The sequence below is a fragment of the Rhinatrema bivittatum genome, chromosome 5 (assembly GCF_901001135.1).
Source record: "Rhinatrema bivittatum chromosome 5, aRhiBiv1.1, whole genome shotgun sequence".
Taxonomy (NCBI): Eukaryota; Metazoa; Chordata; class Amphibia; order Gymnophiona; family Rhinatrematidae; genus Rhinatrema; species Rhinatrema bivittatum.
This window is the reverse complement of record NC_042619.1, coordinates 44,403,740-44,419,503: the sequence shown is the minus strand read 5'-3', so window position 1 is coordinate 44,419,503 and position 15,764 is coordinate 44,403,740. Positions and strand designations below refer to the sequence as shown.

Here is a 15,764-nt window from a genome sequence, read left to right as displayed (position 1 = left end):
CTGTAACTCTGGAACTGAATTAGTTTGGGAAGGTGGGGGTCGAGGAACAGAGAGGTCATATTAGTGGTGGACCAGAGGGCGGCCCAATTGAGCAACAGCATCTGGAGTACTTTGGTGAATACCACCCGCCTTCCCAAACCATGCTAAGGAGAAATATCATTCTAAAGGAAATACGCAAACGCCATGCGCCCTCCAGAACGACCTACCAGCCCCTATCTGGGATAAAAAGTGCCGAAGAGAAGCTCTATCTCGTCACCACCGCGGAACGTCGGGAGCCCAGGGGTCACTTAACTAACCCCTGCCCAGTCGGCAGCACCGCGCCTGCGCACTCACAGCACCTCCAACTCTACCGCTAGACCCAGTTAAATTACGCGGAGAGGCTGGGCCGAAGGGAGTTTTCCCCAATCATGTGACGGGCGCGAGGACGGGTCATGTGATTTCCTTGAAGCTCAGGGTTGCCAGTCGGGCTCTTGCTGCCTGCTTTTGGTGCTTTCCTGGGTAGCAGAAGCGTCATGGCCAGGTCGTGCTGCTGGCTCTTGCTGGTGCTGTGCGCGGTTGGGGTCCAGCGCTCGCTGGGGGACACTCCGGCCAACTGCTCCTTCCAGGATTTGGAGGGCACCTGGGTGTTTCAGGTGTGGCGCGGCAGCGGCGGGGTGCACGACCAGAGCATCAACTGCTCGCAGCAGGGTGAGTTTTGAGGGGGAGGGGTTCTTCCCACGTTTTCTGCCCTAGCGCCACTGGGGTATGATTGTGACCGAAGATTCTTTGGGGCCACAGAGCCTGTGTGTGCTCCGTAATCAACCCACTACCACCTTTTCTCGATCAATAGTCCTAAAAGAGAAATCCCTCGTTATAATAACTTGAGGCAGAGCTCTGCTAGAGTGTATAGCAGTATTTTTTTTCTTTCTTTCTGAAATTTACCCGTACCCCGGCGCTTCTTGTCATGGGTAGTTTTGCAAGGTAGCGTGTCTGTAAGAAAGAACACAGCTTGGGAGAAACTTTTTCTTTTCTAAATTATTTCAATAGAACTCGTGTGACTGCTAGCCATGCTTGAATAATACCTTTCTTCTCCCTTTTACCGTGCTTTTTTTTAGTTAGTGCTGCGTGACAATCTTTGAAGTTCTATCGACTTATACTAAAAAAGTTTTGAAAATAGCATAGGCTTCAATGACCTTTGAACCGCGTTGAGTAAATTGGAAATAGCAAGTTATAAGATGCAGTAAATGGAGAACATACATAGTTTATTTTTCTGTCCCAGAAAGCACAAAGTTGCTAAATAGCTTTTATTGCAGGGAATTTCCATCTTTCAACGAAGCGGTTTGAGCTATGTTGGTTTTTTGTTGTTTTTTTTTTTTGGGGGGGGGAATGTAATATTTTGCTGACTAATGGTTAGGCGCCTGCTGGGAAATTCCAGCCTGCACATCCTTTTGCGCAATCTGCGTCTCTGATCAGCAGCGTGATTAAAAACTTCCAAGCTTTTATTAAGGCCTTCAATACAGTGTGCCTGGAGCTCTCAGATATGTCGTGTTCAATCTGCTTTTGAATTTACAGCAAATATTCTTTGTATCAGATCTCCTGAGGTAACTTTGGGGCTGACAATAATTGTGGTTAGCATAGTTTAACCCTCAGTGATGCACCCAACTTTGAAACAGCTGTAATGCTTTCTTGTTTGGTTTGCCAGCAAGCACCATAAGACCATTAGTTATTGCAAAATGCCACAGCCAAGGCCCTGAGGACCAACAGAAAATATGATCTTATTACTCCAACACTGATGGCTCTTCATTGGTTACCTTGAAATATATTCTGAATTTTACAAGTATTATGTCTATTACAAAAACCCATCAATAATGAAAAAACAGAATGATTGAATATCTCTCTGCAACTTAACACCTCTCAACAAAACTTAAGATCTGCGAATAAAGGTCTTTTAAATATTCTTTCTATATGAACTGCACATTTAAGTTAGGAAAAGGAAAGAGCTATATTAATTGCTTTTTGAGTGTTAAGAAAAATTTGAAAACCTGACTGTTTAAACAAGCCTATGAGAGCACTAATTTGAGTGAGTTATTGGAATTATGTCAACGTAAGAAAAAAATAGAATTGAAAAATAAATGATTGGGGCCATTATTTTTAGTTATGAAATGTATTGAATTGTTATATTTTTTGCTAAGTTTTTGTCATCACTTATTTTAATGTAACTTATGATTTGATTTTAATTTTTACTGTATTTTTGTTGTAAACAGTTGTAATTGATAACAGGATGACAGTATATAAATACAAATAAATGTATGTACACTTGCCAGTTCGTGTCCTTAGACATGGCCATTTTATAATATGTGTGCATGTTTATAAAATAGGCTGAATGCAAGTATTTATTTATTTAGAACTTTTCTATACCGAAGTTCAGGTAACAGAGTTACTTATCACTCCGGTTTACAATGCAACAAATATAAATATTAAACAATGACAGCAAGTGTCTTACAGAGAACAGGGAGAGAACAACTTGGATAACATAACTGGGAACAAGAACATTACAAACTATTAATGCGAAACAAGTCCATGGAGAGGGAGATTAGCTATTAATGGAAGTACGCGTGCACATAATTTTAAATGGATGTGCACAAATGCTGACTACTGTGTAAGTGGGGGGGAATTTTATAAGGAGCAAGTGTCAATGCCATATCCTGGTTTCCCAGTTCACTCCTTGTGATAGGACTTCCAACCCCCATCCTAATTTAATAGCCTCCCTTTCCCCCTGTTAGTCCCAACTCTTAAAACCCAGCTGACTAGCCTAGATGTTTTTGTACTTGCATGGCGTCCATAGCAGTAGTAAAGTTATGTGGCAGGGGATCGCAGCGCACCCCTGTGCACGTACGTATATATGCATGCATGCATCTCTTGGCCTTCCATCAACATGCCCACACCCATACGTGTCCATGGGCACCTTTGAAAATCTGCACGGTGCACAGCAGTCCCATTTGTGTGCATATCTCTCGGCTTTGCCATGCTTGAGGCTTTTAATTCACCTGTTTTTGTGTGCAAACTTTACTGCTTATGCAGCAAGGTGTTCTGCATACAAACGTGCATTCAACAATGTGCTGAATTGGCTGATGTCGTTCTTGAGCTGATAGATCGGTGGTGGTTCAAGCAAATGGAGCGTTTTCTGCTTCTTTTAGTATGGACTGGGGGGTTCTTCAGGGACCTCCTTATCTTCTATTTAACATCTTTTTACAATCTCTAGGGTCAATCATTCGGAAGCGTTCATGCTGATGATTTTCCTGGCGGGTAAGGATCCTAGTGAGTCAGTGCGGAGGATTAATGATGGGTTAAATTTTGATTTTCGAAGTGGTTTGAGGTAGATAAATTATTGAATGTGGGGAAAACATAATGGATGTACTGTACATGGGGGATGGTTGAAGATCCTTCTGAGTTTCTGCCTTTGAGTATAAAAGGTATGGTGATAACTAAAAGCTCAAAGGTCAGGAACTTGGGAATGGTGTTGGATCAGTCTTTAAATCTGGACCTCCATATTTCTGTGGTGGTTCAAAGGGCCTTTTTTTAAACTTAAGCAGTTGAGAAGGTTGCATCCATTTCTGGGGTTTCAGTCTTTAGATTGGTTGTTCAAGCCCTGATTTGTGCCTTATTACACCTAGTGGGGCAATCTAAAATATTAGTGTTTACAGATGGCAGAGAATATGGCAGCTCACTTAATCTTTGGCTGTTTAAGATGGGCAAGCGCAATGCCTGAATTAGCCCGGTTGTGTGTGTTACCTATTGAACAAAGGGCCCAGTTCAATATGATGACTTTGATGTTTTAGCACATTACATTGGTAGGGTGCCCAGTATTTGCAAATGAAATCTTATGCAAATTAATGCATCAAGCAGTACTTCCCCCCCCCCCCCCCCCCCCCCCCCCCCCCCATATGCAGAGAGGTCTGTTTGGCCTAATCCAGATTTACTTGACACTGAAAATTTTACTTCTGGTCAGAGATGGGGCAAAGTTTCCAGCACGATGGGGTGAGTGATCAAGACCCAGCCTTCAGTTTCATTGCATGTCAGGATTCAGCCCTCCACCCCCCTTCTGTGGCCTCAAAATTACTAAAAATGTCCTCTTGCCCCCCACCCAAAGGAATCTAAATTACCAGCCACTGTACTTGATGTGTTGAAACAGACAATGATATGCGTGGCCATAAACTCTCCAACCAGAGCATCCCAGGCTTTAATTAAAGGAGAAGCAATGTAACAAGAACTTTTCATTTTAGAAGAATGCTGTTATTTCTTTAGTCCCCATGATTGATAAATATGTTCACTTCTCTGAGTCTACATAATCACGGGCAGGACCCTCCCCACTCCGCTCAGTTAAAATGTGTGTTCAGACTGTGCTGAGATCACATTATAGATGGCATGTGCACTTTTAACTCCTGTGCATTTGCTTACTGCATCAGGAGTTTAAAAAAAAAGTAGCCTGCGCACAGCTTTAACGCTCAGATTTCATCTGTGATTTCTTAGTGCTGGAAACTTTACTCCACCTCAGACTAGGAGTTAAGTCTACAAATGGAAGCTGGAGTTCCGATGCTACGTTATATGCAGAAAACATGCTTTCTGCAACAAAGACATGTTTTCCACGCATAAATGCATTTTTTGTGCATAACTCATATTTAATGCACAGAAAACATGGTTTATCTGTTTATCTGAAAAAGTTTCCCATAAAGTATGATTTAGCCATAAAAAATGCTTTCTGTGCTCAAAGCAAATTTTATGCAAATAAGTCATATTTTATACATGGTAAACATGATTTTGCACATAAACCATGGATTATGCATAAAATATTTCTGTATAAAAAGTTTTACTGTGTGCCAAACCTCTTCTTTGTGCACATTTTCTGGTTTGTGCAATTTTTTTGACTCCTGATACATCAGCATACCATTAACTTAATGCATGTAGAGTTTAAAAAAAAAAAAAATAAATAAAAATTATTGTGCATTAAAACTGTCCTGAATTTCACCAGTGTGAAAGTGAGCTAAGAGGCCTATACCCTATATAGGACACAGGAAGAGATGAAGGGTCCTAAATTTCAAAATGCAATGATGACACCTTACATGTGGTGTTGGTAAATAGGCCCCATTAATCTCAGTGGGGTTTATTTACTAGCATGCCATAACATGATCTGATAAACAGACCCTCAAAGTGAGAATGGAGATTTTGCATGATGGGCTAGAAGTTGTGTGCAAAGGTGGTGCAGAACTGAAGATAAACATAAATGCTTGCATGTAGAAAAAAATTGGAAGCCAGTATAGGAACTGGGGCAAGCAAAGGGAGAGTCAAACTATAGTAGAGGAGGGTTAGTCCCATCTGTGCTATATAGATGGGAAATATTAATTATCAAGGAAATATAATAGCATATGACAGGTTTTTTTTTTTAGTGTTTTGGATATACTATAGATGGAAAGAAAATAAGAAATTGATTTTTGTGGTGGAAGCAGTAAAGATTTGGCAAAGTATGGAGTTTCTCAACTCTGTCCTCAGGGCATATCTATCTAGCCAGTCAGGTTTTCAGGACATCCACAATAAATATGCATGAAATAGGATGGCATACAGTGGGAGGTAATGCATGCAAATCAATCTCGTGCATATTCCTTGTGACATCCTAAAACCTGACTGGCTAGGTGTGTCCTGAGGATTTGTCTGAGAACCACTGCCTTAAAGAAAAATAAGGAAATAAATGTGAGTTCATTATGCCAGTGTACCTTCAGACCTTATGGGGTATGACATGGAAAAATCACCAATGCCTGATTGGGACCAGATCAGTTCCTGGGCTCTGCTCTCAGCACCTCACAGCAACAAGAGACACCGGTGGTAGCTATTAAACTTATAGGAGCTCCATACTGTGGTAATTTAATAGGAAGCATACAGGGCACGGATAGCCAGATCCTGATTTGTGCAGCATGCATAGCATTCGGCACCACCTGGTCTTCCACCTCTGAGTTCTTCCAGCCTCTGCCTTATCCTCATGCTGAGTGAGATGGGGAGAGCATGCACTGGATTAGGACAGTATTGGAACAGGCTCAGTGGAGGAGCTCTGGAAGCCACATGCAGCATCCAAGGTAACTGAGCTAACTGCCTTATACCACGCTGACGACTTCCTTGTTGTGCCACACAACATTTTTTGTTAATGTAGGTGTGCTTTCAGCTTGAGAAGACTGGGAAATACTGCATTATATACTGAACAAAGTAGGGTGGGACCTGAAATTGAGATTTTTTTTTGGTTAAATCTTTTTGGTTATATGAATAAGTTAATTGATACATTGCACAAGGAACTGTACAAATTTGTACAGGAGGAAACACAAAATTTCATCAAATATTTGATTTATTACATTTTTTATCACAAAAATAGCAAAAAAAACCCAACCCATAACATTCTACTTTTTATTTTGGTCATAACAAGAGTGCTATATCTTCTAAGCTTAAAGTTGCTTGGTCGTCTTAACTACATCCTTATGGTTGGTCCTCAGGTATGGGGGGGAGGGTCTACTATCCTCCATGTTAGATTGGTGGTAGTAGCGGCTGCACTGAGGGAAGAAGGAGTTCTGCTAGTGTGGTTTCCAATGCCAGTCTCTTTGAGTGGGAGTGGCATGGTGATCTCAAATTTGTCTGGGGGGATGCATTGGAATTTCAGGGCATACCCCTCTTGAATGATAGTTAGGACCCATTTGTCCGATGTTACTTCGACCCATCTTTGGTAGAAGAGGGTAAGTCTGCCCCCCATGTCTTCTTCCTGTGGATGGGTCTGCATCTTCTCATTGTGGGGCATGGCCGGAGCCTGCCCCTACTACCACCATAATTTTGGTGAAGGTTCTGGGAGCGGTGGCTAGTCCGAAGGGTAGCGCTCGAAAGTGGTAATGATTGCCCAGTATCGCAAAGCGCAGGAGGTGCTGGTGGTCCTGATGGACCGGGCTGTGAAGTAGGCTTTGGATAGGTCCAGAGAAGTTAAGAATTCTTCCGGTTGCACTGCCATTATAACGGAGCATAGGGTTTCCATGTGGAAGTGTGGTACCTTCAGGTAACTGTTGACAGCCTTGAGGTCCAGGATGGGTCAGAATGTTCCTTCTTTTTTGGGAATGATAAAATAGATAGAATAATGACCAGTATTTTGTTGAGAAGTAGGCACCGGAGTTATTGCCTTCAGGCTGCGTAATCTTGCTAGTGTGCACTAGAAGTGCGGCTACTCAAAAGCCGTGATTGACACCCTGCTCAGAGCATGCAAGTTCTCCATATCTCTGTCTTACATACGGATCTGGAGAGTATTTGAAGCCTGGTGTGAAGACCGCACCCTCCTTCCGAGGACAGCCAAGATTCCTTCAGGGTGGCATGCAGAAGAGGTTGTCTCTCAACTCCCTCAAGGTTAAAGTCTCTGCAATGGCCTGTTTCAGGTCTGAAGCGGTCTGCATCAGACTATCAACTCATCCTGATATGTCTCCTTCCTGAAAGGAGTTAAACAACTCCGGCCACCTCTAAAGTGGCCGGTGCCTCTATGGAACCTCAACCTAGTACTAGACTTCCTAGCAGGGGATTCCTTTAGACCAGTGGTTCTCAACCCTGTCCTGGGGCCCCCCCAGCCAGTCGGGTTTTCAGGATATCCACAATGAATATGCATGAGAGAAAATTTGCATGTTATGGAGGCAGTGTATGCAAATTTTCTCTCATGCATATTCATTGTGGATATCCTGAAAACCCGACTGGCTGGGGGGGTCCCCAGGACAGGGTTGAGAACCACTGCTTTAGACAAACAAGCGGCCTGTCTCTATGCCTCTTGACCTTAGACTGCATTCTTGATCACAATATGCTCAGCTCGGCGCATCTCCAAACTTCAAGCACTATCCTGTCAAACCTTTCCTCAGGTTCACCCCAGGCACCATACAGCTGTGTACGGTACCATCCTTCCTTCCAAAAGTGGTTTCCCAGTTCCATATGAACCAGACCATATCCTTACCATCACCAGATGAAGACTCACGCCTCCTTCACCACCTGAATGTCGGCAGAATCCTAGTCCGATACCTCAAGAGATCAGAAGCCTTGCGCAAAACAGATCACCTGTTCATCCTTCACAGCGGGAAGGAACAAGGGGAAGCGGCATCACGGGCGACCATAGCCCGCTGGATCAAAGAAGTCATTAATGCTGCCTACATAGAGGCAGGAAAACCACTCCTCTACAGGTCAAGGTGCATTCAACAAGGGCCCAGGCAGTCTCCTGGGCTGAAACCAGGCTGCTTTCGCCAGCCGAGATCTGTCTGGCGGCGACATGGTCCTCCCTACACACCTTCACCAGGTTCTACCGCCTGGATGTCCAGGCCTGGGAGGATTCAGCCTTCACAAGGGCAGCACTATGTGGGCCTCATGCAGCCTCCCACCCATTAGGGGAGTAGCTTTTGTACATCCCATTGGTCCTGAGTCCATCTGGCTACCCGCTAGGAAATGGAGAAATTACTTACCTGATAATTTTCCTTAGTGTAGACAGATGGACTCGGCGTCCCATCCACGACTGCTCCAGAAATAGAGAACCTCTGATATCAATCTCAAGACTATGCGGGTAAGCCTCTGCCTTTCTTTGTTAAGACACTCGCAGTTACCTAGGTGTCTGCATTTATTGTTTTAGCGCACTGGTGGTCTCCAGTGCCAAAGTTTATATATCAGTTGAACCTGTTCAAAGTTAGTCAAGTATCAAGCAACATATATCGACACTGGCTTTTCAAGGAGAATACTGAAGAGCTAAGCACGCTGCATGGGTAGGCTGACGTCAGAGTTGAAATCTGACTCCGTCTCCCATCTGCTATCAGGAGAGTACGATACCCATTGGTCCTGAGTCCATCTGTCTACACTAAGGAAAACAAAATTATCAGGTAAGTAATTTCTCCAATGCCAGAACTGTCTCCAATTCAGGTTTGTATGGGAACTGTTGGTTAGAGAGGAACCTCCCTTCATTAAATGACTAACCTACAAAATGAACGTTGTGGTTACATAAGTAGAAATGTTTTCTTGTTTAAAGTGTGTAGAGAAGTAAAGATTTTCTCTCAAGGAGGACAGTGGGGACACATGAGAATATTTTTTACCTTTGGATACTAGAGAATGCTACTCAACTCAGATTTTAATATATTTAATAATGATCTGGAGGTATGATATCCTCAAGCAGATGGCAGAAAGTGAAATTAAAAATTAGGAAGAGATCTCTGGGTGTCAGTTCAAACAGACACAATACTGCTTAACAGAAGGTGAAAGGTCCCAGAATCACAGAGCCAGAGGGAGGAACCCAACAGATGTTAAAAATAAAAAAAAAATATGGAGAGGACTTAACAAAGACAGGAGTAGATGGAGAGAAGTCAGCAATAGCAGGCAGCAGAGGGGTGGGTAAGAATGCTGTGGTGTCATTTGTGATTGAGAGAACAGGGAAGATAAGAGGTGGCAAGTCCCTCCGGTTTTATGGAGCAGGGCTGAAGAAGAGGGAGGGGGCTTATGACTGTGGTGATAGATGGTTCTGGAAGGAGTTTCTTGGTTGGTGTTACCAACATTGTTGTACAATCCTCTCATCTAGTGGCTGAGTAGGGGTTCATGCCCATGCATTCCTGGTTCTGCTAGGTCAGTCTTCTGGTTAGCACAATGGAAAGTATATAAACATTAAAGTGTTTTCTCCTATTTTTTTTTTTAAAGGTCCGGTGGAAAAAAAAGTGGTGGTCCACCTACAGAAACTTGATGTGGCTCAGGATGACCTGGGGACTTCTGGGTTCTTTACTTTAATTTACAACCAAGGCTTTGAAGTTGTGATTAATGACTACAAATGGTTTGCCTTTTTTAAGGTGAGTTTTGTGTGTGTGCTGATGGGTGTTTTTATAATGTTAAGTCTCTTGAAAGGCTTGAGTGTTAATATCAATTTACGTATATGCAGAAATGTAGAAATATGTAACTGTTTTACCCCCTTAAGATTTTCAATAAATGCCTCCATTTTAGACCATAGTGGCTTTTTGGGTTACATTTCAAAATGTATCGTATTTACTAAGTGATTTAAAGTAGTGCTGTGGGCCTTGAATTGATCCAGTTTAACAGTGATCAAGACTGGTTTGAAGTCTTATTTCCTCCCTTCCTGGTGTAGTCTGCCACTGAAGTAGTCATGTTCATCACCATGAGCTTTAAAAGGTAAATTTTTTTTTTAAGGCAGAAAATGTTATGCCTGGCAAGGTAAAAGGCAGATTCAGTTTGCAGGAGCAAGAACGCAACGATTGTGTTGCGTTGTGGTCACGTTGTTGGTAACTGAAGATGCATGTTATAAGCAGAGCAAGAACTGTAGTAAAATAATCAAGAAGACATGCATGATCATAAATTAATCTGAAATGACAGATGAGAAGATTTTGGGTTCTGAACTGGAAGCCCATATGGCCAACTGGTCTAATCTAGAGGTGTCCAAAGAGAGAGGAAAAGCAGACCCTGGGCACACGTGTGATCTGTTTTAGTGATTCCAAAAGGTTACAAGGTCACATGCCATTGCACCTTATTAGGAAATATGCATAAAATGAAGCCAGGCTGTTTGAAGTGGACACGTTTATTTCATGGTAGGTAATAAGTTCAGCTGTTCTTCTTTTATAATTGCATAATGGATGCTATACGTCTTCAGTCTCCAGAGTTTAAATTACTTTAACATATTTGCATTATAGAAAAATGCTCCATAAATATTTATGCTGCACTACTGTTTCTAGACAGCTTACAGTAACTTTGAAATACATTGCAGTTTTCTTAAACGGTCACTGCAGTTGTGAGCATTAATGGCAGCCAACTAGGGAACAGGGCCTGCTTTTTCTTTCGGCTGTCACCACTTGCATATGATGTTTTTAGACCCTCAGGCGGGTTAGTTAAAGCTCCCAAAAAGGCAGTATGATACAAGTCTGCTTTTATCTTGCTGTTTACTTACATTATGATCAATAAGTCTCTGGCTCTTAACAAGGTCAGCAGTGAAATAAGTGCCTATTTATTTACTAAGGTGCAGGGTACGCTAATGCACCTTAGTGAACAGTCTCATTAGAAATAATGAGAGCTGTGGTAAATAACTCCCATGTTAATGCAAGCTGCATCTTAGTAACGACAACCTCCTTAGGCAATAAATCACTTCTCTTTTGGCCTAGTAGGCTGTTATATTCAAAGAGTTTGCACAAACCATGATACTTTGATGCTCTCTGAATAACACCATAAAATGTTCTGCACAATTGGACAGCTGTCACAGGTGCAGAGTTGTATGTCCACTGATCTCCTTGAGAGCCCAGAAAAGTATTTCCATAAAAGTTTTGAGTCTGGCCCTAAACATTGACCTATGGGCAGACAATGGAGAAATCTTTTTGAGTGTTTGAGCAAAATGCATCTTCTTTTTTTTGTCTCCAGAAATCTACTTTCAAATGATAAACCATTTGTAGAGATTAGAATGTCAAATTTAAATTGTGATAGTAACTCCACCCCTCCAACTCCTGTTAAGGTACAGTTAGATCTTACCTTGCAGATTCTTTCCGAAAGGCCTGACAGACCAATTTTTACAGTGGATTTTGTCCCCCTACCAGCAGATGGAGGCAAAGTTCTAGACATCCTCCCTGAGGCCCTCCTCTATATAGCCTGGCTCAGCAGGGAAGACGTCGTTAGCACCAGTTTGGGTAAAGAACCTATCATGAATTTCGTATTCCTTGCTGCGTCCCATGCCCCCTAGGAAATGGTGACCCTTTTAAAAACAAAGGGAAGAAAACAACAAATTAAATTCCAGGTGCAACTACTCTGGAGAGGGGTCTTGCCTGGGGAGGCCAAACCTCCTGGTCATCCCCCCTAAAGGAAAGACGTAGAGGAGAACTCCTATGGGCCACTGCTGGGCCAGTATCTCTCCTCCTGCTGAAAAAATTTGCTGCTTTTGCATTTGCTTCTCTTGGCCATGAGGACCCACTGGGGTTGCTCCCACTGAGCCATTATCCATTGGAACACTTCCTTAGATAGCTCTCACTCTCCTGTATCCAATCTTTGGCAGCTTAGAAAGTACTGTTCCTGCTATATGGACCACGGAGAGATCCTGCAGGTGACACTCTGCCCACATCATTAGGTGGGTGACTTCTATCCCCATCTGTGAGCTCCCAGTTCGTCCCTGCCCGTTGATGTAGGCTACTGTTGTCGCATTGTCCAAGAGGATCCAGACTGGGTGACCTCTCACCCCTGTTCTGAATCTGATTAGGGCTAGGAGTGCCACCCTGCTCTCCAACTTGTTTCAGGAAGTTACTCTCCTGCTGCAACCAGAGCCCTTGTGCTACCTGACTGTTATAGAGCACCCCCAGCCCTTGCTGATGGCATCTGTTGTCAGTACGGCCCACTGATGGGGTTCCAAACTGGAGCGTCTGGCTAGGTTATCGTTCTACTACCAGCAACATAGGCTTTCCTTTACATGCTCCGGCAATGGCAGTTTCTGCTCAAAATCCAGTTCTTGTGGTGCTCCGCTTGCTAGGAGATACTGGTACAGTGGTCTCATGTGTGCCTTTGCCCAAGGCACTGCTTCGATGGCTGCCGCCATCTATCTCAGCACTTGAAGATACGCCTTTGCTTTGGGCTTTCTGGTGGATATCCGCCTGTTCACCTGCTGCTGAGCCTGACTATCCTTCCTTCCAGCAGGAACATAAGAAAATGCCATACTGGGTCAGACCAAGGGTCCATCAAGCCCAGCATCCTGTTTCCAACAGTGACCAATCCAGGCCAAAAGAACCTGGCAAGTACCCAAAAACTAAGCCTATTCCATGTTACCATTGCTAATGGCAGTGGCTATTCTCTAAGTGAACTTAATAGCAGGTAATGGACTTCTCCTCCAAGAACTTATCCAATCCTTTTTTAAACACAGCTATACTAACTGCACTAACCACATCCTCTGGCCACAAATTCCAGAGTTTAATTGTGCATTGAGTAAAAAAGAACTTTCTCGGATTAGTTTTAAATGTGCCCCATGCTAACTTCATGGAGTGCCCCCTAGTCTTTCTACTATCCGAAAGAGTAAATAACAGATTCACATCTACCCGTTCTAGACCTCTATGATTTTAAACACCTCTATCATATCCCCCCCTCAGTCGTCTCTTCTCCAAGCTGAAAAGTTCTTACCTCTTTAGTCTTTCCTCATAGGGGAGTTGTTCCATTCCCCTTATCATTTTGGTAGCCCTTCTCTGTACCTTCTCCATCGCAATTATATCTTTTTTGAGATGCGGCGACCAGAATTGTACACAGTATTCAAGGTGCGGTCTCACCATGGAGCGATACAGATTATGACATTTTCCGTTTTATTCACCATTCCCTTTCTAATAATTCCCAACATTCTGTTTGCTTTTTTGACTGCCGCAGCACACTGAACCAACTATTTCAATGTGTTATCCACTATGACACCTAGATCTCTTTCTTGGGTTGTAGCACCTAATATGGAACCCAACATTGTGTAATTATAGCATGGGTTATTTTTCCCTATATGCATCACCTTGCACTTATCCACATTAAATTTCATCTGCCATTTGGATGCCCAATTTTCCAGTCTCCTGCAATTTATCACAATCTGCTTGTGATTTAACTACTCTGAACAATTTTGTGTCATCTGCAAATTTGATTATCTCACTCGTCTTATTTCTTTCCAGATCTTTCCAGCATCCCTCTGCTTGTATCGAACAGTGCCCTGAGGTACTGCAGCATTTGAGATGGCAGAGATGGCTCTTGCATTTGTTTACTATCCATCCCAAGGCTCCTAGCTGTCATATGACCCTTTTTTACTGCAACCCCTTCTTGCTTTGAGTCCACTCTTATTAGCCAGTCTAGATAAGGATGAACTCTGATTCCCACCTTGTGCAGGGCAGCTGCTACAACTACCAAGACCTTTGTGAAGGTACAAGGGGCTGTTGCCAGACCAAACAGTAACGCCTGGACCTGATAGTGATTGCCTAAGATAGTAAAGTGCAAACAACTCTGGAAGCTTTCCCACATAGGAATGTGCAGATAGGTCCAGGGAGGAGAGAAATTTGCCCCTTCTTACTGCTGCCTTGACTGTCTCTAAGGCCTCCATTCTAAAATGTGGGATTCTCAGCACTTGGTTCACCTTCTTGAGGTCCAGCTCTAGGCAGTAAGAGCTGGCCTTTTTTGGCACTATGAAAAATATGGAGTTTGTGCCTCTTCCTTTTCCTGACTGGGAAATGGGGCAGTGGCTTTGAGATCTAACTGCCTGCATCTTTACTCTGCTACAGGGCGAAGGGACGAACTGCTCCCTTATAATGCTCTTTAGTTCTGGGTAATATAGTCTTGAGAACCCACTCATGATAGAACTCTTAATCTGTCTCCGACCTGCGGAAGCTTCGCGTGGATATTCAAAATGTTGTTATGCCCCCTTGAAGGTATGAACTCTGTTTCCTATGCCTCGTGAGCTATGTTTGGTCCCTGCAAAAGGGTTGCCTATGTGCCCTGCCTTCCCCACTTGGCTGGAATCTTATCTAGCCTGCCTGGTGTCCTGGGCCGCAGCCTAATGTTGCCCCATCTCTGTAGTCTCCTACGTCTGTCCTCTGGAAACCTCAAGGGTTTGGACTTCTGGGCCTTCTTCAGGGCCTCCCCACACAACAATTTCCCCTTGAATGGAAGTTTGCATAGCTTGGCCTTAGATGCTGAGTCTGCTGCCTGGCTCTTCAGCCGCAAGGTGCCTTGCCATCCTGTTACTGGCGGCCTGCTTGCCCGTAATCCTAATCGGGTCATAGAGGTCATCGGCCACATAGGCTGCAATGGACTCTTCTTGTGTCAACTGTTTGGTTATTGGCCCCTTCTGCCTGACCTACTGCATTGTGCAAAGTAAGGCCCTCGCTGCAGATCACTGAGCGTAGTGCTAGGGTAAATAGTTCAAAATCTTTCCTTAAAATTGTTTTGATCCTTCTATCCTGCAAGTCTGAGAGCTGCTTCTCCTTCCACCAGGATAGTCATCTTTTTGGAGACTGCAGCCACTGCTGCATCCACTTTAGGGCAGTTCCAGCAGGCCCTCCACCACATACAGTTTTTCCATATTCCTTCTACTCTGTAGTCTAACATTTTGGCAAGGACCACTCCACATTAATCATATCTTGGATCACAGAATGTATGGGGAAGGCCCTTGCTGGTTTCTGAATTCCCATGAGGATAGGATGACCTATTAGGGAATCCCCCTGGGAGGAGTCGTCCTGTTCATGTGACAGGAGCTCCTGAAGGGGCTTGGGTTTCTCCTCCTCCCTAACTGTCAATTTCCTCCTCTTTCCTGCAGCAGAGGTGAGTCAGAGCCTTTGATGCCTGTGCCCATGGGCTTCCCCTTCATTTCCTTATAAACCTTGTGCATCAGGAGCAGAAATTCCGAAGAGAACCCCCCCCCCCCCCCCCCAGGATAATTCCTCTTCCGAGGCTGTCTGGGAGGGGACAGGGAGCTGTCCAGAGGCACAAAAATCGGAACGTGCTGCGCCCCACACGCTGGTCACTAACTGCCCCTCTCCATACCTCGATGCTGCGAGGCGTTTGTGGGGACTTTGGGCCAGGTCCCGCGGTCCTTTTGGCACTGGGCCTGCTCACCTCCACCGCTGCCTGAGCTTTCTATATGTGGGAAATGCTAGGCCACAAGGCCTGATCGCTCGACCTGGGGGAGGGGAAAAGTGACTCTAGGAGGGCAGTCATCCCAAGGATGGTCCAGACGCTTCCCCGGGGAAAGTGACCTCGGGGGGGCAGTCACA

At 44.0% G+C, this 15,764-nt stretch overlaps 1 protein-coding gene across 2 annotated transcripts in view; it reads left to right on the top strand.

Moving 5' to 3' along the window:
• The first annotated feature begins 420 nt into the window (after window positions 1–420).
• Window positions 421–15,764, top strand: part of CTSC (cathepsin C) — a 73,732-nt gene continuing 58,388 nt past the window's right edge. Inside the window, exons 1-2 of one of the 2 annotated variants that reach the window (XM_029602289.1) lie at window positions 421–687; window positions 9,703–9,848. In XM_029602289.1, the coding sequence (XP_029458149.1) occupies window positions 513–687; window positions 9,703–9,848 (321 nt within the window). In that variant the 5' untranslated portion in view covers window positions 421–512. The remainder of the gene's footprint in view (window positions 688–9,702; window positions 9,849–15,764) is intronic. The other variant, XM_029602290.1, reaches the window with a different exon arrangement.